The sequence below is a fragment of the Rhinoraja longicauda genome, chromosome 26 (assembly GCF_053455715.1).
Source record: "Rhinoraja longicauda isolate Sanriku21f chromosome 26, sRhiLon1.1, whole genome shotgun sequence".
Lineage (NCBI taxonomy): Eukaryota > Metazoa > Chordata > Chondrichthyes > Rajiformes > Arhynchobatidae > Rhinoraja > Rhinoraja longicauda.
Genome location: NC_135978.1, coordinates 9,845,004 through 9,869,253, shown reverse-complemented (window position 1 = coordinate 9,869,253; position 24,250 = coordinate 9,845,004). Strand labels below are relative to the sequence as shown.

Here is a 24,250-nt window from a genome sequence, read left to right as displayed (position 1 = left end):
GGCAAGGAGTTAATGGTTTAGCAGTGATCTATAGAAGACTTTTTTTTCACCCGAAGGGTGGTTTGAATCTGGAACATGCGACCAACATGGGTGATAGAGAGGCAGGTACACAGTGTACGCTGTGGAAGGTTTGATTGTAATCATGTTTAGTCATGTATTTCGCTGACTGGATGGCATGCAACAAAAGGTTTTCCACCGCCCCTCAGTACACGTGACAATAATCAGCTAAACTAAACTAAATTAAAATAAACTAAACTAATACTCTCATAACTATTAAGAACTTTCCAGATGAGCACCCGAATAGCCAAGATGTGGAAGTCTGTGGATCATGATGCTGGTCAATAGGATTAGTATCGATGGGCACTTGTTGGTCAACATGGGCATGTTGAGCCAAAAGGCTCTATAAGAATCATTCAACTAATAGAAGATGGCACTCGCCAGGCCCGTTGGTTTGACCATCAATGTTGGCACCAATTCTGAGGGACACCCCAAAGACATGACTTTTGTAATGTTAGATAGTTCAGAAGTTCTAGGAGCAGAATTAGGCCATTCGACCCATCAAGTCATGGCTGATCTATCTTTCCCCATTCTCCAGCCTTCCCCCCATAACCCGTGCCACCCTTGCATGCAGTGCCAAGAAGAGTCCATTTATAATTCTGAGTTTGAATCTGATGCAGAGGCAGATCACAGGGGGTGAGACCAGCAACCTATAAACCTTGAATCCTCTGTGAGCAGGAAAATATGGTTCCATGGAAATTAGAGATGGGGGTTGGGGGTGTGGTGGGGGGGGGGGGGGGGGGGGGGGGGAATCAGGTATGGCATTGGTGTTTTTTTTCATCCATTGGCACTGGAGGGCATTATCTTCCTTCTGAGTGCTTCAGTTCCGCTGCATCTGCAGAAATGGATCAAGGGGACTGAGTTCCAACATGCATGTTAATGCTTCTTATTCTCACACCGCACCAATAAGCAGAGGATGAGGAAGGAAAGCAGCGAGCTTGAAATATGTCCATGAGGAAGTAAGAGAAGCCGTCAATCGTGCAAACAAGGGTGGAGTGAGTCACTGACCTTCAGATGGCTATTGTAGGCTCTTTCTCCATTGGTTTGGTATATTATCAGTATCTCAAGTGCCACACTTTCAGCGATCCCCTTCGTTCTCACCTTCCACCCCACCAGCCAGCGTGTCCAACAAATCATCCACCAACATTTCCGTCACCTACAACGGGACCCCTCCACTGGCCACATCTTCCCATCCCCTCCCCTTTCTGCGTTCCGCAGAGACTGCTCCCTCCGTAACTCCCTGGTCCACTCGTCCCTTCCCACCCAAACCACCCCATCCCCGGGCACTTTCCCCAGCAACCGCAGGAGATGCAACACCTGTCCATTTACCTCCCCCCTCAACTCCATCCAAGGACCCAAACAGTCTATCCAGGTGAGACAGAGGTTCACCTGCACCTCCTCCAACCTCATCTATTGCATCCGCTGCTCTAGATGTCAACTTATTTGCATCGGCTAAACCAAACACAGGCTCGGCGATCGTTTCGCTCAACACCTTCGCTCAGTCCGTCTTAACCATCCTGATCTCCCGGTGGCTGAGCACTTCAACTCCCCCTCCCACTCCCTTTCTGTCATGAGCCTCCTCCAGTGCCATAGTGAGACCCACCGGAAATTGGAGGAACAGCACCTCATATTTCGCTTGGGCAGCTTGCAGCCCAGCGGTATGAACATTGACTTCTCCAACTTTAGATAGTTCCTCTGTCCCTCTTCCCCTCCCCCTTCCCAGTTCTCCCTCTATCTTCCTGTCTCCACCTATATCCTCCCTTTGTCCCGCCCCCCCTGACATCAGTCTGAAGAAGGGTCTCGACCCGAAACGTCACCCATTCCTTCTCTCCTAAGATGCTGCCTGACCTGCTGAGTTACTCCAGCATTTTGTGAATAAATACCTTTGATTTGTACCAGCATCTGCAGTTATTTTCTTACACTTTCAGCGATTGTCTGTCCCATCAGTCTGCCCTGCCACAGATAGTAATTAGAATGTGGAGTGTTTACTGGGTGTGTGTCTATATGTGTGCGTGGATATGATTGTGTGTGGGTGAGAGTCGGGGTTAGATGAAGGGTATTGTGTATAAATGGTGTATAGTTGAAGATTTAGTTTAGTTTCATGTCAGGTGTGCCATAGACAATAGACAATAGACAATAGGTGCAGGAGTAAGCCATTCAGCCCTTCGAGCCAGCACCGCCATTCAATGCGATCATGGCTGATCACTCTCAATCAGTACCCCGTTCCTGCCTTCTCCCCATACCCCCTCACTCCGCTATCCTTAAGAGCTCTATCCAGCTCTCTCTTGAAAGCATCCAAACGAATTGGCCTCCACTGCCTTCTGAGGCAGAGAATTCCACACCTTCACCACTCTCTGACTGAAAAAGTTCTTCCTCATCTCCGTTCTAAATGGCCTACCCCTTATTCTTAAACTGTGGCCCCTTGTTCTGGACTCCCCCAACATTGGGAACATGTTTCCTGCCTCTAATGTGTCCAATCCCCTAATTGTCTTATATGTTTCAATAAGATCCCCCTCATCCTACCGAGGTACAGTGAAAAGCTTTTGTTGCGTGCTAACCAGTCAGCGGAAAGACAATACATGATTCCAATCGAGCCATTCACAGTGTACAGATAGATACATGATAGAGGGAAAAAACCCTGAATATCGTTTAGTGTAAGATAAAGCCAGTAAACTCTGATCCCAGAGATCTAAGGACATTGGGATTTCTGCTCTTTAATCAGTCATTCAAACACATGGTCACTCAAATGAGCGTCTACCAAGGGCAACTTGGTCCAAATCTTGTTGCTGGATACCAACCCCTCCCTCCCAGCACCCACTCCCCCTGACCCCAAACTTGCACATACAGTACATTGTGTGGAAGGGAAGGGCTTATCCTGCTGACATGGGACTTAATTGCACTGTGCCGATGCTGTTGATTCAGTTCTGATTGTAACCACTGGAAGAAGTCAACAAGATCCCATCACTTATGTTTATCTTTAATTAAATGAGAAATTACCTAAAAAAAAAAATCATAAATAGACTGCATTGCAAAAAAAATGTTTTGCTAAGTGCTTTTTTTCCCCCCAAAAAAATAATGGAAAGAATTGGATGGTCTGCCATTTACACTAACGGCCATTGTCGTCAGTGATTAATGACCTATGAGCAATAAGAGATCACGATTTGCAGATGTGAAAACTGGGATCATTAACTATCTCTTCAATATTCATCAGTACGTTATAAAAACATGAAGGTAGAGAAAAATCACTATTAATATTGCATGCAAAATGGAACAGACTGCCTCTGTCTTTCCTGAAGCGAGGAATACGCTCGGAAATTCTCCATCTTAATTAAAGGAACAACAACTGATAGACTTGATCAGAATCAACTTGAGTGCATTTTCCAAAAATATTTATTATTCTAATGAAATATTGAAAAATAAATAGCAAATTCTTTTGACAATTTTCTGGCAGATTTGGGCTTATACCTGAAAGGGAAACAAATTGCAAACTTATGAGGGAAAGTCAGGTCATAGAGTCATAAACATACAGTAGGGAAACAGGCCCTTCGGCCCAGCTTGTCCATGCTGACCGGGTGCGAGAATCAAATTGACAACGGGATGTAATGTAGATGTGCAGAAGATTACACAGAGGATAGACCCAAAATGCTGGAGTAACTCAGCAGTCAAGCAACATCTCTGGAGATGACATTTTGGGTCGAGACCCATCATCAGACTGAGAGTCAGGGAGGGGGAAATCTCTACCCGAAACATCACCTACTCCTTTTCTCGAGAGATGCTGCCTGACCCACTGAATCACTCCAGCATTTTGTGTCTTATCAACGTGGTGAAGATATGGTTAGTAGCTGTTTGGAATTGCAGCATGTGATGGGGCTGGACAAGAAGTAAAGGCTCAGCCTCCTGCTTTGACTGGGTGACTGTTTCCCAACATAACTTCATCCTGACGGCTTCCTTTGTGAGTGGCTGCATCAAGCTGTATGTAGAGCCTTAGTACACAAACCCCAGCGTCACTCTGTGCTGAGGTTCTATCTGTGACTGATATTATGAAGAACGGGCCGAACCTCGTTACTATACAATGTTCCGCTCAGTTGGACTTTATATCACACTAACTGCCCTTTGCAGAAATAGGTCTGCGGTAGACCGCAGGTCCATCTACCGTGGTCAGCTTGGAATGTCCTGAAGGCTCTGCTAGAAAAGGACACAATGGATCCTGCAGGATGGTTTTCTAAACAGAATATCAGTCATGTGGCAGAATGCGAATCTGCACTTAAACCTCACTTGGCCCTGCAGTGAGGGAAGCCCTAGATAGACACAAAATGCTGTCGGGTTGAGACACTTCTTTAGACTCAAAGAGGCTGCAGTGGGATGGACTCCAGGGTGCTTGCATCAAGGTCAGTTTCACGGGCTAAGGACCGCATGGCGTAGAAAACAGATAGTGGGTGGAGAAAGCGCAGGGGGTTCTCTGTCAACTATGACACCTGTGGCTTACATAGTGATTATCTCTACAGTAAAAACACCTAGGACCATGATTAAAGGGCAGCTTCACTGTCCTTGTTAACTTGACCCCTGTTGCTGGCTCTCAGTAGTTTGAGGCCCTGGATGTGAGAACCTGCATAACAAAAAAATGTTTGGAATGCACCAAGGCTAATTCCAGCAGATCAAGTTCATTCCATGAGGATTGAGTTTCAAGTCAAGATTTTGGTCTTTTCAGGCAATGGTCCTAGCTCTGATAATAATCCTGAGGCAAAGGGCCTCTATTGATCACTTGGTTCTGGCCACGTTTTATGAAGTAAAAACTGCTGGCCTCATCGCTTTCTGTTGAACTGCTAATTTAACAAGGAAATTTGCCTAATGGAAGCAGTAATCAATAGGAGTACTAGTCAGATAGATACTGCAGAGTCAATTGCCTGTATAATGCTTATGTTGAGAGCTGTGTATGTCATGGGTCTCGATAATTGGCAGGAGATTTGGTGATGACGTGTTTTCAGCAGATTTAATAATTTTTGTTTAATTTCATTGTCATTGTCATACTTGAAAAATGGCAGGAAATTGTGGATAATTTATTTCCTGCATATACAAAAATGAAGGTAAGTAATTCTACCCGTAACAGACTAAAAGAAAAGCTGTGTTTAGTTTAGTTTAGTTTAGAGATGCAGCACAGAAACAAGCCCTTCGGCCCACCGAGTCCGTGCCGACCAGCCATCCCTGCACACTAACACTATCTTGCACACATCAGGGACAATTTACAATTATACCGAACCGATTAACCTACAAACCTGTAGAAAGATTAACCGATTAACCTACAAACCTGGGAAGAAACCGGAGATCTCCGAGAAAACCCACTCAGGTCAAGGGAAGAATGTATAAACTCTGTCCCGACAGCACCCGTGATCAGGATCGAACCCGGGTCTCTGGTGCTGTAAGGCAGCAACTCTACCGCTGTGCCCGAGCGGCGTTTAAACACTGAAATAAAACAAAAAGAGATCATCGTACATAATATTTCATCCGCCATCAGTCGCACTTACTAAGGTTTTGCAGCATAGCCTGCTTCGATACGGTGAAGGATTCCGGTCACATACCTCTACCTGTGTTCACTGGTAGATGTTGCTTAGAGCTGTTAATCTATGTCAGCCAAACACAGGACACAAACCCCTTGGCTGAAAATTTAACAAACCAAGAAAAATGAAATAAAAGCTTTTGAAGAAAGTTAGTAGCAAAGGTACTTCATCTTCCTGAATTAATCATGGGTGGTATTGTAAAGACATTTGGTGTTATTTTGGTCTGAGGATGAATGCATGAACTAAATGAGTGCCATAGACTTATCTGCCTGAAAACTCACCTCCTGCCAATGGCACTAACATTTTAGTTTAGAGATACAGCGCGGAAACAGGCCCTGTGGCCCACCGGGTCAGGGCCGACCAGCGATTCCTGCACATTAACACTATCCTACACACACTAGGGACAAGTTACATTTATAGAAAACCAATTAACCTACAAACCTGTACGTCTTTCGAGTGTGGGAGGAAACCGAAGATCTGGGAGAAAACCCGCGCGGTCAGGGGGAGAACGTACAAACTCCGTACAGACAGCACCCGTAGTCGGGATCGACCCCGGGTCTCTGGCGCTGAAAGCACTGTAAGGCAGCCACTCTACCATTGCGCCACCGTGCCGCACGGAGTGCAATGCAATGGCAAACATATTCTATTGTGCCTCTGAAATTCATTCTATTGAAGTCATTGATTTCACTGGAATGAATCGGACGGTGGGGCCTAACGCATGGGCTCCATAATGTAGTCCATCAGGAGCTATCTTCTGTTGAAGCACATGGATGCCAACTGAAAAGGATACTGTGTTCGCTTCCGTTGGAGGGCATTTCTTTTTTCTGTACTGTGGTACATAAAGTGCAGCGGAAAGTGTAGATGCCTGGCCTGTTTTAAGAATAAGGGGTAGGCCATTTAGAATGGAGATGAGGAAAAACTTTTTCAGTCGGAGAGTTGTAAATCTGGAATTCACTGCCTCAGAAGGCAGTGGAGGCCAATTCTCTGAATGCATTCAAGAGAGAGCTAGATAGAGCTCTTAAGGATAGCGGAGTCAGGGGGTATGGGGAGAAGGCAGGAATGGGGTACTGATTGAGAATGATCAGCCATGATCACATTGAATGGTGGTGGTGGCTCGAAGGGCCGAATGGCCTCCTCCTGCACCTATTGTCTATAATCATGTTCTTGGGCATGGCACTGGAGGTGCTGGTGGAGGATACAAGGTGAATGCATCACACCCGTAGGAGGTGGCAGGATGTCAGGCTAATCTCCTCACCCGTCCCTCTCCCCAGTACCAACCAATGGATCTCCACCCAACCTCACATCAAGCCCAAGGGGGACCCCTACAAGGTTTTCCATGCTTGGGCATTAGTTCTTCGAGTGACTCTTCTGAAGGCTCCCGCTGGGTGAAATAACACTCTTTTTAGATGGAGTTCCGAGAAAGGGTTTTCCGAATAACCTGCTGAATAATCCTTTGGTCAAATTTTCATGGGTCTCGATCAGGTGCTCCAGAAGGTTTCTCAATATCTTGTAAACAAACCTCTTCAAGCATCCTGCAGTCTGAGCCAAACATAGAGCTGATAGCTTTCTTGTGCCTAGATTGCTTGAAAACATCTTCAGCTGCCTATCCATTTATGTTCTGATGCCGTCTTGATGCAGGGTCTCGACCTGAGATGTCGACAATTCCTTTCCCTCCACAGATGCTGCTTGACCCACTGAGCTCTTCAATAAACAATAGACAATAGGTGCAGGAGTAGGCCATTCAGCCCTTCGAGCCAGCACCGCCATTCAATGCGATCATGGCTGATCACTCTCAATCAGTACCCCGTTCCTGCCTTCTCCCCATACCCCCTCACTCCGCTATCCTTAAGAGCTCTATCCAGCTCTCTCTTGAAAGCATCCAAACGAATTGGCCTCCACTGCCTTCTGAGGCAGAGAATTCCATACCTTCACCACTCTCTGACTGAAAAAGTTCTTCCTCATCTCCGTTCTAAATGGCCTACCCCTTATTCTTAAACTGTGGCCCCTTGTTCCAGGGGTTTATTTTCTGTTGCAGATGCCAGCATTTGCAGACTCTTGTGCCTCCACTTATTTATGTTGAGTCAGTTAGTTGCTGTTTTTCGTGTCACCTCATCTACTACCTGAGCTTTACCAAATATATACGCCCGTACGTCAGTGCAATAGAATTGCGTCTCCGAGGGTGGCCATCTTGTCGTGATGGAAATGCTTGTGTGTACCCAAGATCCCGAGAGATAAACCATCTGGCAAGGTCAACCATGGTGGGCAGGTCAGGGGGAAGGTTCCTGACAACGCAAGGCCCAAGGAGAAGAGCTCGTTGGTGAAACAGGTGAAGGATGGTGGCTGGCTAATGGGTGGAGGACCACAATGGCTGAGAAGGAGGAAGAAGGCTGCAGCAGGTAGAGACTCCCAACCGTGGTGGAGCCCCCGCCATTGGATCAGGTCTGTCTTTGTCAAGGACAATGTGCTCAGTTTAGTTTAGATTAGTTTTGTTTAGTTTAGTTTAGTTTTAGAGATCCAGCATGGCCCTTCGGCCCACTGAGTCCGCCATCCCCGTCTTTGGAGTGTGGGAAGAAACTGGAGCACCCGGAAAAAACCCACGCAGTCACGGGGAGAACCTCCAAAGTCCGTAGAGACAACACCTGTAGTCAGGATCGAAACTGGGTCTCTGGCGCAGTAAGGCAGCAACTCTACCGCTGCGCCACCGTGGAATGGCCATCCATGCACCTGTGTCCCCCCCATTAAAAGATGTCATCTGCAGATGTCCACCTGAAGGATAAGGTCTGTGGCTAGAGGATCAGCCTTCTCAAGACCCACGGAAATTACCGATGATGAAGGCAATCGTACTCGACTTTGTGTGATTGCCGACGACGGTGAATTGTATCGCAGTGAATTCCAGTCAATCTGCACATTGTACCTGGGTTTGTTAAGCATTTTGACCCTTGGATTTATCATGTAAAAATTAAAATCCTGTGCAGGCTAATTAACAAGTAGTGTAGTGGCAGGCAATTTAAATGGGCTTCATGAGCTTCTTGGTAGCTGATCTTATTGCAAGTATCAAGTTATTTATCAAAATGGTGTCTTGTTTTAAATGAATTTATGAAAGGAAAATTATGTTTATCTAATCAACTGGAGTTCTTTGAGGATGTTACAAGAGGTAGATAAGAAGCAATCAGTGGATGTGGTGTATTTAGATTTTCAGAGGATTTTCTAAAAGGTGTCTCTCAGGATGTGGTCAACATGTGTAAAAGCACATGGATTTTGAGGTAATGGGCACTGGCCTGGAATGAGAACTTGATTATGTACAGTGAAGAAAAGAGTGAACCCACCAACCCACATGCCTCTGTTGAGTTTAGTTTAGTTTAGAGTTACAGTGCGGGAACAGGCCCTTCGGCCCACTGAGTCTGGCAGTGATCCTCGCACATTAACACTACCCTACATACACTAGGGGGAATTTTACATTTGCACAAAGCCAATTAACCTACAAACCTGTACGTCTTCGGAGTGTGGGGCAAAACGGAAGATCGCGGAGAATGCAGGTCACGGGGAGAACGTATAAACTCTGGATAGACAAGCACCCATAGTCAGGATTGACCCCGGGTCTCTGGCTCTGTAAGGCAGCAGCTCTACCGCTATACCACTGTGTCGTCCAACTCTTTGTGAGGAAACCAGAGAACCCTAGAGAAACCTAGGGTTTCCACAGGAAGAAAAAGGTCAGGAACGCACCTAGGAGCTCCACTGGCCATGCCACTACTGATTGAATGGCAAAATCGACTTAATGGGGGCCGAATGGCCTAATTCCGCTTGTATGACTTAAGAACATGAACTATTTGTGTTGCCTTTTTGAACTATTGTGCTGTGTTAGGGTCCAGAGAAACAAGCTTCTTTATTTCACTCAATATCATAACTGCGTAAATTTGTCCGATCAATTTTTGAAGGAGTACATGTTACTGTCGTAGCAAATTGAAACTTGCAGTTGAAACTCTGTGCCGTCAAACTCCATGTAAAAATGACAAGGATTATTTTCTTCTCTTGCTGTTAAATGCATGGATTTGGATTCAACAGCAACAATAGTCATAACAACAGAATATTATAGTAGCTGATGAATTATTGAGTGTGGAATAAAGAGCCCGGTGACTGGGTTGTGTTGCATGAAACATTCTATTTTTGGGTTTCATTCTCGGCCAGCACCCCTAATGATGGGACTGTTAGTAGGTGGGAAATATTTGGAGTGAATAGTGAGTGTCAAATATTTAGGGGAATTGTAAGCACTTCATGAAAAAGTTTATGTGACGGTCCTTGGATCTCAACTCCAAAGGATTTGGCCGACTTCCAAACTTGGAAAGTGAGCGTAACAAATAGAAATTATAGGAAGAAACCTGCCCTGTATTTGGAACGGTTTGTCACAAAGCTTGTTTAAGTTTCTCATTTTACAACTTCTTTGGCGTTGTAAATATTATAGATGTGCAGCAGGTTGTAAGCTTCATCCACGGTGTTTCATCTTCTCCATAACGTATTCAATGGAAACTGACAGGGAAGTACTTCATGTTACCAATGAGACTTTTACTTCAGAAAAAAAAATCTTGCATTTCTAAAATTCTGGCTTCCTACTCTTTCTTCCTATTTCTCTCTTGGCTGGAGCACAGTTCCATAGCCGCTGGGGTGGGGTGGACTGTTAACTGTGGGCATGTTCACGGACAGTTTCTTCCCTGCTGTTATCAGGCCATTGAACCATCCTACCAGCAACTAGAGATCAGTCCTGAACTACTAGGTACCTCATTGGTAGGGTTGCCAACTTCCTCATACCCAAATACGGGACAAGGTGATGTCAGCGCCCCGCGCCCCACGTGACCTCACCCAGCCAGCGGCCACGTGCTCCCGCTTCACCAATGGCGGCCGCCATTGGTGGAGCGGGAGCACGTGGCCGCTGGCTGGGTGAGGTCACGTGGGGCGCGGGGCGGTGACGTCATCCTTTGTCCCTTCTTTGGGAGTGAGGAAGTTGACAACCCTACTAATACGGGGCAAGGGCAGTCCCGTACGGGACAAACTAATTTAACCCAAAATACAGGATGTTCCGGCTAATCCGGGACAGTCGGTAACCCTACTCGTTGGAGACCCTTGGGCTAGCTTTGATCGGACTTTACTGGACTTTATCATGCACTAAACGTTATTCATGTTACTCCCTTTATCATGTATCTGTACACAGTGGACGGCTCGATTGTCATCATGTATTATCTTTCCGCTAATAGGCAACAAAATGCTGGAGTAACAGTGGGGCAGGCAGCATCTCTGGAGAGACTGGTTGGAGACTGACTGGTTAGCAAGCAACAAAAGCTTTTCACTGCACCTCGGTACACGTGACACTAAACTAAAGAGTTTCATAATTTCTGTGATTGATGCTTGACTGGAGTTTTGATTCACATTACGCCTCTCGTGTGGGAGTTTACATTTACTTTTTTGAGTGTAGAAGGGCATCGGACATATCTGGAAATTGAAACAGCAACTGCTGGAAACACTAGGCAAGTTATGCAGCTTGGACAAGTAAACTTTGTCTTGGGCTAGACTCCATGCAGTCTTCCAATACAGAGTTCAGCAATTCAGGACTTGAATGCTTTTCTTTATACCCTAACAACCTATCCTCACCTCCATTCAGAGACCCAAAAAGCACTTCCAGGTGAGACATGCACCTCCTCCAACCTCATCTGTTGCTTTTGGTGGTCCTGATGTGGCTTCCTCCAAGTGTAGACTAGACATGACACGTGAAAATAATTAATCTTTGAAGAGCAGGCAAGAGAATCAACCAGCAGGGGCTAGTGGAATCAAGGGATATGGGGAGAAGGCAGGCACAGGTTACTGATTGTGGGTGATCAGGCATGATCACAATGAATGGCCACCTCCTGCACCTATTTTCTATGTTTCTATGTTTCTCTGCAAATAATGAAATCTGTCCAACTGAAACTATGTTTTAAAAACGTGTTAATTTGTAATTGTTTCGGCACCATAAAACATCATAATATGTTTGAACAGAATGCTTGAAAAATGAATGCAAAAATGAATGATATGATAATATGATCAATCCATCCAAACTCACCAACCAATCCATCTACATTGATGAAATAGAACCAGAAAATGCTCAAAACACTCATCGGGTAAGAAAGCATCTTTGGCAGGAGAAACTGAATTAATGTTTCAGGGCAAAGTCACTTGGTCAGAACTCAGCCTTTCATCTATTTTTGAATCTCTCCATTATACCCCAGCTTCTGCATCTTTTCTGTAGTCAAGAGTCGAGAGTGCTTTTTTTTTTGTCATAAGTCCTGAAACGGATCAATGAAATTCTTATATGTGGCAGCAGCACAACAGGCTTTGTAAACACAGTACTCGATGGAGACTGGAACAAAATGGAACGAAATGGAACAAAAAAAGAAGTTCAATAAATAAAAAAACAATATAGTGCAAACACAACACAAAGGCCAAAGTTCCTAGCTCAACCCAAGCAGCTCTTAGTTCGGAGTTTAGTTGGCGTTTGTAGTGTTTAATAGCCTGAAGCTCATAGAAAGAAGGTGCTCCTGAACCTGGACATTACAGTTTTCAGATTTCATGATAAAGTAGTCATGATAAAGGCCCAGTTTTTTTAAATTCCTTGTGACTGAGAGCTTCTTTTCCTCAAAGCATTCTACTTCCCCATATGCAGCATTTGTTTTGTTTATGATAGCTTTCCTGACATGAGTATTTAATATAATATAATAGAATCAATTCACTTGCATGGTCATCGCTCCTTTGCTTTTATATTAATTTTCCTCAGTGCAATGTCTCGGTTCCCTGTTATGTATTCTTCAAATTGCACCAGATGCATCCAGAGAACAAATAATGTAGGTTGAGGCACCTGTGACATTCTGTCAGAGTGCTGCATTGTCGATAATACCATCTTCCGGATGCAACCTCAAAGGAGGACTGTCAGCTTTTACAGGTGGGTGTAAAACGACCCCACAACACTTTGAGTTAGTGCAAATATGTTCTGTAAGTGTCATAGAGTCAGAGAGTCACACAGCGTGGAAACAGGCCCATCGGCCCAACTTGCCCACACCGACCAACATGTCTCATCTACACTAGTCCCACTTGCCTGCATTTGACCCAGATCCCTCTAAACCTACGAACCTGTCTAAATGTTTCTGTGAGGTTATTCACTTTGGAAGTAAGAATAGAAAGGCAGATTATTATCTGAATGGTGTCAAGTTAGGAGGAGGGGGAGTTCAACGAGATCTGGGTGTCCTAGTGCATCAGTCAATGAAAGGAAGCATGCAGGTACAGCAGTCAGTGAAGAAAGCCAATGGAATGTTGGCCTTCGTAACAAGAGGAGTTGAGTATAGGAGCAAAGAGGTCCTTCTACAGTTGTACCGGGCCCTGGTGAGACCGCATCTGGAGTACTGTGTGCAGTTTTGGTCTCCAAATTTGAGGAAGGATATTCTTGCTATGGAGGGCGTGCAGCGTAGGTTCACTAGGTTAATTCCCGGAATGGCGGGACTGTCTTATGTTGAAAGGCTGGAGCGATTGGGCTTGTATACACTGGAATTTAGAAGGATGAGGGGGGATCTTATTGAAACATATAAGATAATTAGGGGATTGGACACATTAGAGGCAGGAAACATGTTCCCAATGTTGGGGGAGTCCAGAACAAGGGGCCACAGTTTAAGAATAAGGGGTAGGCCATTTAGAACGGAGATGAGGAAGAACTTTTTCAGTCAGAGAGTGGTGAAGGTGTGGAATTCTCTGCCTCAGAAGGCAGTGGAGGCCAGTTCGTTGGATGCTTTCAAGAGAGAGCTGGATAGAGCTCTTAAGGATAGCGGAGTGAGGGGGTATGGGGAGAAGGCAGGAACGGGGTACTGATTGAGAGTGATCAGCCATGATCGCATTGAATGGCGGTGCTGGCTCGAAGGGCTGAATGGCCTACTCCTGCACCTATTGTCTATTGTCTATTGTCTATAAACGTTGTGATAGTACCTGCCTCAACTACCTCCTCCGGCAGCTCGTTCCATACACCCATCACCCTTTGTGTAAAAAAGTTATCCCTCGGGTTCCTATTAAATCTTTCCCCCGTCACCTTAAACCGATGTCATCTGGTTCTTGATTCACCAACACTGGGAAAGAGACTGTGCGTTCACTTGATCTATTCCTCTCACTCCTTTATCATGCAGTTTGCATCACTAAAGCAGTCCACTTGCTGGATCTTGCTGTGTTTTTATTTTTGTGATGCCACACATTGGCTACTGAGTGATGGGCAGCATCCAAAATTTCAGAAAGGTGGGCTTTTCACAGTTGGTTTTCTATCCAATGTAGCCTTGGTTGGCTTTGAAATTAAGCAATCTGATCTCCCAGGTAATAATCCACAAATTTATATTTTCAAAATTTATAAAGAGATTTGTAGCTTCGGTTGCACAGGTGCTAATTAATTGAGATCGGAAATTTCACCCTTGGTCCCCTTCTTCTAAACCAGTCATGAAACATCCTTCAATCTAAATGTACCGTACTATTTAAGATGTGTATGTGATCAGTAAGTTTCCATCAGTATTGAAACCAGCATTTATTTCAAGAGGACTAGAATGCAAAAACAGGGGTATAATGCTGAGGCTCTATAAGTCACTGGTCAGGCCGTATTATGAGCAATGTTCGGCCCCATATGTGAGGAAGGATGTGTTGGCTCTAGGGAGGGTCCAGGGGAGGTTTGCCAGAAAAATCCCAGGAATAAGTGGGTTAACATATGATGAGCGTCTGCCGGCACTGGGCTGGAGTTCAGAACGATGAAGGGGGGGAGGACCTCATTGAAACAAATAGCAAAAGGTCTGGAGAGCGTAGATGTGGAGAGGATGGGGGGGGGGGGGGGAGACATAGGACCAGAGGTCATCGCCTCAGAATTAAAGGACGTTCCTTTAGGAAGGAGATGAGGAGGAATGTTTTAGTCAGAGGGTGGTGAATCTGTGGAATTCATTGCCACAGAAGACTGTGGAAGCCAAGTCAATAGTTATTTTTAAGGCAGAGGTACTGTAGATAGATTGATTCTTGATTAGTATGGGTGTCAGGGGTTATGGGGAGAGAGATAGATCAGCCATAATTGAATGGCTGAGTAGACTTGTTGGGCCAAAAGGCCTAATTCTGCTCCTATCACTCATGAATTCTGCTCCTGTCATAAGCATGAGTCATAAGCAATTTCACGTGCATTGTTCATAACTTTCACTGGAAAACCTAAGGTTCATATTTTTGAATTTGCTAGATCTCAGTGGATTAAGCTTCCAGACAAAACTGACCTCAGGTCTTTTTTATTATTAGAGTTCGGCTTCTGTGACCTGTATTTAAGTCTCATCATTTTCAGCTTCATCCTTGGTGTAAGGTTATTAAATTGGAGATTTAGCCCCAGAGAAATCCTTGCTTGGAAGGTTTTGCTGTGAATATTCGGGTAAGTTATTAAAAACTGGAAAGAGTTTGCAAAGGTCAAGTTGAGTAGTGTATGTTGCAAAGTAAAACCTGTTGGTCAGATGGACCTGTTCCGTTGCGATGGCCAGTGGTGCTGCGGGCAGTGCAGCTGACTCACAGCTCCAGCAACCTGGACTTGATTCAGACCTCTGGTGCTGTCTGTGTGGAGTTTGCATGTTTTCCCTATGAGTAGGTGGGCTTCCTCCAGGTGCTCCAGTTTTGACCCAAAATTTGGTGGTTGTTGGATTAATGGGCTACTATGTGCAACGTGTAGGTGGCTGGTGGGAGAATCAGGGGTGTTGATCGGCACGTGTGAGAAAATAGGGAAATGAGTGGGAGAATGGGTTGCTCAGAGAGCCAGCATAGATTTGATGACATGCTGGCTTGGTGCACTGGGTTGCATCACGTCAAACATTCCTTCTCTCCTGAGATGCTGCCTGACCCGCTGAGTTACTATGTCAAGCATGAACATGGAGCCTGTTATTTAGAAAGATATTTTAGACATTAGACCTTTGGCTCTAGAGGATCAGTGTGGAAACAGGCCCTTCGGCCCACCGAGTCCGTGCCAACCAGCGATCACCCCATACACCAGCACTATCCTACACACACGAGGGACAATTTTACAGAAGCCAATTAGCCTACAAACCTGTACATCTTTGGAGTGTGGGAGGAAACCAGAGCACATGAAGAAATCCACGCAGTCACAGGGAGAAACTTCATATGGACAGTACCTATAGTCAGGATCGAACCCGGGTCTCTGACGCTGCAAGGCAGCAACTCTACTGCTGCGCCACTGTGCCACCCAATCTTCTCTCCGCCACCTTCCTGATGTATCATCTCTCAGGATTGGGAATGTCCCATCGTCTGCTTTGATCTGTCGTTGTTACACCTTACCCTTCCGTATCTCTCGTCTCCCTCTCTCCTGACTCTCAGTCCAAAGAGGGGTCTCGACCCGAAACATCACCCATTCCTTCTCTCCAGAGATGCTGCCTGACCCACTGAATTACTCCAACATTTTGTGGTCTATCGTTTTGAGAATGTCTTGCTTCCACACCAGGTTTTTTAGGGTTTTGAAGTCCATGCAGAAACTGGAGTTAAACTAGTAAGTGACCCACAGAGCAGGTACGTTGGTAGCATGGACCAACTATGCTTCATGCTGCTTTGGGAAAGCAGCAACGTAGTCAAGGGCCTTCATTACCCCTTTCATTTCCTCATCCTCCCTCTTCCATTGGGCAGAAGATGCAACTGTTTGAAAGCACGTTCCATCATAGTCAAGAACGGCTTTTTTCCCCACTGCTAACAGGCTACTGAATGGTCCCACCATAAGCTAGGGTGTAGAGGTGATCTTCCAACCTACCTCATTGTGGTGCCTGGATTTTTTCTGTGTAACTGTAACACCACAATGCTGTAACACTATATTTTTCCCACTGGTATTTTTCTCTTTGCACTACCTATTGTATTTGTGTATGTCTTGATTGTACTCATGTACAGTATTAATTGACTAGGTAGCATGCAAGCAATGGTCTTCGTTGTATCTCAGTGCACATGGCAATAATAAACCAACACCAATACATCAACAATGACATGCACATTCAACATCCTGTTATTTTCTCCACATATGAATTTGGTTTGACAGCTGTTGCTATCAGTGTAATATTTTTGCTTTTGAATAGTCTTGTTATCATTCAATAACACATAGATATGCTTATCCTGAAGCTCTCTACTCAATGTTGTTTCTCCTGTGCGTTCCTGCTGTGCTTTACATTACTGTGCATTAGGAGAGAATATTGATGTTACATTTGGAAAAAGCAAACACTGCTCCCTGAATAAATCGTTACCTTGGGATATTCTGCTTTCTCCACAAGCATCATCTATAAGGTTAAATATCGTCTTTTTAAAACATGCTGAAAGGTCATCAAAAAGGTCATGGGCCTATTACTAAGGGTTTAGATTGTTCACATCTTGTAATTAGAACTACGATCAAAGTCTGCCTTCTGTTCCCCATTATCTAGCCAACTAATTATCCAATTTACAATCTTGGATCCTAAGAGCTTTCACAGTAGTCATAACTCTCCTGTGAAAGACTGAGTCAAGGGCTTCTTGAAAGTCAGAATGTATAATATTTACAATTTTGCTCATTTGTAATCTGTTGAATCACCAAAGAATTCCAGTCGATTTATTCAGTGCAACCTGTGGCACAGAGGCTCTGTGGTCTGGGAGTTTTCAGACTTCCCTGTCGTGGGTACTGTTGATTTTCTTCATTTTAATGGGCTCTTCTATCTTGCACCCAACGGTTGTCACAACAATTTGTTTTTAGAATACCTTGCCCTCGGTCTCCTTTTCGCCCTTGTTCTTTAACATCATTCTTGTCAAAGGCTGTGGACAGTGCTTTCCCAATGCGGCTGTAAAAGTCACACCTGGGCAACGGCCTGAGTTTAGTTTAGTTTAGTTTAGAGATACAGCGCAGAAACAGGCCCTTCAGCCCACCGAGTCCCCGCCGGCCAGCGACTCTCGCACACTAACACTATCCGACACACACACACTCGGGACAGTTTACAATTTTACCGAAGCCAGTTACCCTACAAACCTGTACGTCTTTGGAGTGAGGGAGGAAACCGGAGCACCCGGAGAAAACCCATGCAGGTCACGAGGAGAACGTACAGACAAGCACCTGTAGTCAGGATCAAACCTGAGTTACCTTTAGCTGCTGAGGAGCAGGCAGCCAAGTTGGCACATTTCATAGATACATGCCTGAGATTGATAACTTCACGTGTGGAAGCTCACAGGAGAGATGCCATCTCCTGCCCGCCTATGGCGTGACATCTTGGCTGCACTGCTCAAAGCTAATGCATTTGAAAAATATATATTTTCCAGTTCAGTGCTTCCATTGTCACTGAAGAATAATGCCGCACATACGCTCTGTTTTTCACTACTAATGCTGAAAGAAAAGGGCAAATTTGCTTTTATCACGTAGGAATTATCGTTGAAGTGGAAGTGCTATGTGCAAGTGTAGCAGTCAATTAATGCTCTGCGAGGTGCCGTTAGCAGATGAGGTGCACGAAAAGACAAGAGAGATTTACATTTGTATAATGCCTTCCGTGCCCAAAGAGTGACAAAGTATTTTGAAGTGCAGTCACGGGTATAACATGAGGAATGCTGGAGACAATTTGAGCACAGCAGGTTAGATCAAACAGCAGGGCACAATTGCCATATAATCTGACTTTGTTCCTGGAGGAAGAAAATGCAGATGCTGGTTTACACCGAAGACAGACACAAAATGCCGCAGTAACTCAGCGGGACAGGCAGCATCTCTGGAGAAAAGGAATAGTTGATATTTTTGTGGAATAGGTGATGTTTCTTCAGAAATGCGGCCTGACCCCCTGAATTACTACAGCATTTAGTGTCTATCTGTGATTTTGTTGCTGTTGTTTAAGGAATAATTTTCTGTTCGAACTAAAAGAGAAGTCTCTACTCTTTAAAAGTTGTGCCAGGTAATCTGTTCCACGAACTGGTGGGACTCACATTTTAGTGTCACAGTGAAAAATAAGGATCTCCCACAATGTAGCACTCCCTCAGCATGACACACCAAGTGATGGGTCAGGCAGCATCTCTGGAGAAAAGGAATAGGTGACGTTTCGGGTTGGAACCGTTCTTCAGACTGAACCTTTCTGAAGAAGGCTTCCGACCTAAAACATCACCTATTCCTTTTCTCCAGAGATGGGGCCCGATCCACTGAGTTACTCCAGAATTTTGTGTCCATCTTTGGTGTGAAGCAGCATATTGTAAAGCGTTGTACCCCTGCACAATGACAATAAAGATATATTGTATTGTATTGTATTGTATTGTATCTGCAATTCCTTCCTACACACTCCAAGTGATAGGCTGTGTTATGTGCTCAAGGCCTGGGCTTGGATTTGAACACTGACCTTCTGGTAAGGGCAAGAGTGTTACCATTTGAATCAAACTGAAAGAAAAAGAAGGAAAAGGTTTTAAGACAAACAAACCCAGCAATGATGCCATTGCTGAGCTGGAAGAATTCGATTTAAACAAAGGGATAAGAGAAAATGAAACTAGTTGATAAAAATAATAACTTGTTGGATAATCAATTTTGTTCCTCAGAATTTGACTGTTTCAATTTCATCTATATTTATATTCAGTTAAATGTATATACCTGTACTATTTATGGTGTGGTGTTTTAAGAGCTACATGTTTACAAAGTACTATGAACAAGTGTTTTTTTTGGTGATAGTACTGGGTCCTCTAAAAATAAAAAAACAGATTTTCAAATTTGAAGAATTTTTAATATTACAAAAAAATCACTGAAGGTTAAAAATGTGATAATTAAATACGGCTTAGGAGTGGGGAGGCAGAGAAGGAGAGAGTTGGAAGTTGCTCTGGATGTCAACTTCTTTACATCGGCGAAACCAAACGCAGGCTCGGCGATCGTTTCGCTCAACACCTTCGCTCAGTCCGCCTCAACCAACCTGATCTCTCGGTGGCTGAGCACTTCAACTCCCCCTCCCACTCCCAGTCTGACCTTTCTGTCATGAGCCCCCTCCAGTGCCATAGTGAGGCCCATCGGAAATTGGAGGAACAGCGCCTCATATTTCGCTTGGGCAGCTTGCAGCCCAGCAGTATGAACATTGACCTCCAACTTTAGATAGTTCCTCTGTCCCTCTCTTCCCCTCCCCCTTCCCAGTTCTCCCTCTATCTTCCTGTCTCCACCTATGTCCTTCCTTTGTCCCGCCCCCCTGACATCAGTCTGAAGAAGGGTCTCGACCCGAAACGTCACCCATTCCTTCTCTCCTGAGATGCTGCCTGACCCGCTGAGTTACTCCAGCATTTTGTGAAATAAATGCCTTCGATTTGTACCAGCATCTGCAGTTATTTTCTTACACAAAGATTTGGAATAGTTGAATCCAAACAAAATGAATGAGAATTTCAGCGAAACAGGTGGAATTAGTGATGTTATTGAGGCAGAAATGGACAATTCTGTTCATGATCAATGCACAAGTTTGGCCCTTAATACAGGGCTAAACCGATTATCAACATTGTGAACAATCTAGTTGCAAGTCAAGAGATATGTAGACTGATTGTAAATGTTTCTGACAGAAATGAAGGTTAAATGCACCTGCTTTTTAAATATTAATGTACATTTCAATATGCATGAATGAATAACCTAGTTTATTGTAAATCTAACGGAGATGTGCAGGGTAATTGTTTTACTCAGAGAGTGTTGTGTGCCTGGAATGTGGTGCTGTGGGTGCTGGTTGTGGCAGATAGAAGGATAGTGGCATTTAAGAGACTTTAGTATAGGCAAATTGATATGCAGGGAATGGAGTGATATGGGTTATGTGCAGGCAGGTAGGAGTTGGCTTGACATCATGTTCAGCAGAGACATTGTGGGCTGAAGGACCAGTTCTTCTGCTGTACTATTCTATGTTTCATGTTATCTGTTTGATTTTCTAAGCCAAAGTTTAATGCTCAAGTCAGGAACCTGCATGATATCCTGTTGGGAAATTCCCAAATTCTGCAAAGGCAGAGTTGTACAGAAACATGGCTGGGATCTCTCTGCTCAGGGAAGCAACACATATGATTGAAAACAACATTGAGAAAGAATAAAAGGATCTACCTTTATACAGGAGATGAGGAGGATTTTCTTTAGTCAGAGATCGGTGAATCTGTGGAATTCATTGCCACAGAAGTCTACGGAGGCCAAGTCAGTAGATATTTTTAAGGCGGAGATTGATAGTTTCTTGATTAGTGCGGATGTCAGGGGTTATGGGGAGAAGGCAGGAGAATGGGGGTTGAGAGGGAAAGATAGATCAGCCATGGTTGAATGGCAGAGTAGACTTGATGGGCCGAATGGCCTAATTCTGCTCCGATCACTTATGAAGTTATGAATACAGTTACATCCTCCGTGAGATATTGAACATTCTTTCAAGAGTTAGAGATTTTTTTCCTTCTGGACATGGACTGATTCTTATTTCTCCACCAGTTTGATATGCAGAGGATTACACTGGAAGAACTGAAGCACATATTATTTCATGCATTTCGGGACCATTTGACAATGAAAGACATCGAGAACATCATCATCACTGAGGAGGAGAGCCTGAATGAAAGTTCAAGTAACTGTCACGCTGAATTTGAAGGTAAGCTACAATGTGTGCAAAGAACAGAGAAACTGGGTTCATTATTTTTGAAGTTATTCATTTTCAGCTGAAGAAGAATAAAATTAAATGAAGGACACTGTAAATTTTACTTGATTCAGGTTTCCATGACATTTTGTTATTGGACAAAGTCTCATACCTTGCTTGTTTTCTTTGGTGCAGACGGTTGATTTCTGCACAACGGCTTGTAAAGCTGGTCTTTTTATTTCAATGAGAACAATAATAGTTTATTTTACGTCCTTCAGTTATCTTCAGAATAGATGTGAAGTTGAGAATGTCACTTTACAGATGTCATTAGAAAGTTCACGACCAAAAATGTCACCTATTCGTGCTCTTCTCTGTTGCCTGACCCACTGAGTTACTCTAGCACTTTGTGTCTTTTGTTAATCATTAGCTCGCCTATCTGTTACCATAACCATATTTACCATTCCTGTCTTCATCATTCTCAACTTACCTTTAGACTTTGATGAGCACGTTACCTATCTCAGCAAGTATCTGATTTTGTGCATTGGCTTATTCTGTTTCGGGAACATTTGACAGCACTGGGCCTGTACTTGCTGGAGTTTAGAAGGATGAGGGGGGACCTCATTGAAACTTACCAAATAGTGAAAGGCTTGGATAGAGTGGTTGTGGAGAGGATGTTTCCACTTGTGGGAGAGACTCGGACCATAGGTCATAGCCTCAGAATTAACAAATGTTCCTTTAGGGAGGAGATGAGGAGGAATTTCTTTAGTCAGAGGGTGGTGAGGCCAAGTCAACGGTTATTTTTTAAGGCAGAGATAGATTGATTCTTGATTAATATGGATGTCAGGGTTTACGGGGAGAAGGCAGGGGAATGGGATTCAGAGGGAGAGATAGATCAGCCATGATTGAATGGCAGAGTAGACATGATGGGCCGAATGGCCTAATTCTGCTCCTATCACTTATGAAAGGTGCTTCCCATACACATCCGGAATCCGAAGCACTGCTTCTCCTGATAGCACATGACGTTAGTTACAAGCTAGATCTCTGTGAAAACAACGCAGTTAAGAAAATTGGTAGAACTTTGTATATTATTTAAAATTTCCGTTTAGTCAAACTCCCCTTTAAGAAATCAACTCTTGTTCAAACTCTGATTTCTTCACTATTTAGCAATGATTGGATTCAGGACTCTCCATGGCTGTACAGTCTGTTGAAAGGATTGATTCAAACTCAAATCTGCAAACTGAATTGCAGGCGACATGGACAAAACATATGTAACTAATGTGTCATTTGAGAATGGAAGTTCCTTATGCAGCTCACACCTTTTATGAATAAATCGTTGGCAATAACAATGAGTCACAAAATTAATTACAAGCTCCTCAGTTACTTGGACCTGCCCGGCTCAAACTGCCTGAAGCTGCAGATTATGTACTTCCATGGTGTTAGTACACTCTGATATTGACAGTTATATAATACTGATTTTCAGCCAATTATTTCCATAGCTAAATCAAGTGTTGCCTTTAAGTTTTAGTGACTTTGAAATCTTCTGTTACTTTAGTTCAGCGATACAGTGTGGAAACAGGCCCTTCGGCCCATCAGGTCCGTGCCGACCACAATCACCCGTACACTAGTTCTCTCCAACACACTATGGGGTCCATTTACAGAAGCCAACGAACCCACAAACCTGCCCGTCTTTGGAATGAGAGAACACCCAGAGAATAGCCACACGGTCACCGGCAGAATGTGTAAACTCCGTACGGACAGCACCTACAATCATGATCGAACCTGGGTCTCTGGTGACGCAAGGCAGTAACTCTACCGCTGCGCCACTGTGCCGCCCTATTCTGTTGTCGAGGTTTCAAGAAACCTCGGACCAAATTGGCGTAAAGCAGTCCAATTGTTCACACCTGGTGAATTTATAAATAACTACAGCAACTACACCACTAGGAAGTTCAGTCTTGTTGGGACCCTGAGGTATTATGATCTGGGTGGGATTGGAATGCTGGTAGGCTTTTGTGGAATTTTGTTTCACATTGGCATTCAGGAGGCTTAGCTCTCCTCTCATCACCCTGAGGAAATTAATTCTCAATATCCCTCTTTCTAGTTATACGTGCAGAAAACCTAAAAATATATGAAGATGAGTCTTGGGTTCAGTGGGGCAGAGAAAAATAGAAGAAAATAAAATCCGAGAAGGAACTGGTCGGAGAAATTTATGACCTGGTCACGTTATTCAATCAATGGATCAGACTGGGATCTGTGTCAGCCTCAGGAACTGCAGACAGGGAACATGAAGAGAAAACAAATAGGGAGGTAATAAAAGGTAGAATTTGCCTCCAAAAAAATCATGACCTGCTTTGGAAGTTGCAAGTCTTCTTATTCATTATGCACCATTTTGTATTCAGGCATGTTGACTCTTGCCAGGGTGAAATTTTAATGTGACATCTACCTGCTGGGAGCTCGCAAAGTCAGCTACTCATCATGTGCACAGTTAGACAGGGACTGTCAGAATGCTCCTCTGTCATGTGCTGCATTACCAACCAGGCCCGCTTTTGTCTTCGATCGGTTTGCATAATCTAGCTGAGACTCACTGCTTGAGTTCGCGCTCAGAGGGCCGTTTTCTCAGAAGCGAGTTCTCATCCTCTCTGACCTGAAACGGGAGACGTTTACCTTCCTCCAAAACTCAGGTTGTTTTCTCGTGAGCGTTACCTTAAAATGTGCAATAATGGCAAGCTTAACATTTGCTGTGCCAGTGCCAATATTACCTGCACCAATAAAGCACACCCTCTTCCAGCCACCCTCTATGTGTACTGAGGTGTATCTTATCACTAGGTAACAATTTTCAATTAATGACCCACGTCACCAGTTGCTCCACCAGAGGAAGATGTCTTCTGCAATTTTCATACTAGTTGATTTATAAATCCTTGCAATAAAGGAGCACTAAAATTGCATACTGATTAAGGCCTATTAATTTCCTTGTACAAAGATAATGCCCCATTTTTATCACAATGCTTGGCACCTGAGAGCCCCACACATTGCCCACGACAT

General features: G+C 44.2%; 1 protein-coding gene across 2 annotated transcripts in view; it reads left to right on the top strand.

Annotated features, from left to right (window-relative positions):
* Positions 1-24,250, top strand: part of caln1 (calneuron 1) — a 286,740-nt gene that overhangs the window by 249,466 nt on the left and 13,024 nt on the right. For both annotated transcript variants that reach the window (XM_078422471.1, XM_078422470.1), the window contains one exon: positions 21,073-21,226. In XM_078422471.1, coding sequence (XP_078278597.1) covers positions 21,073-21,226 — 154 coding nt within the window. The remainder of the gene's footprint in view (positions 1-21,072; positions 21,227-24,250) is intronic.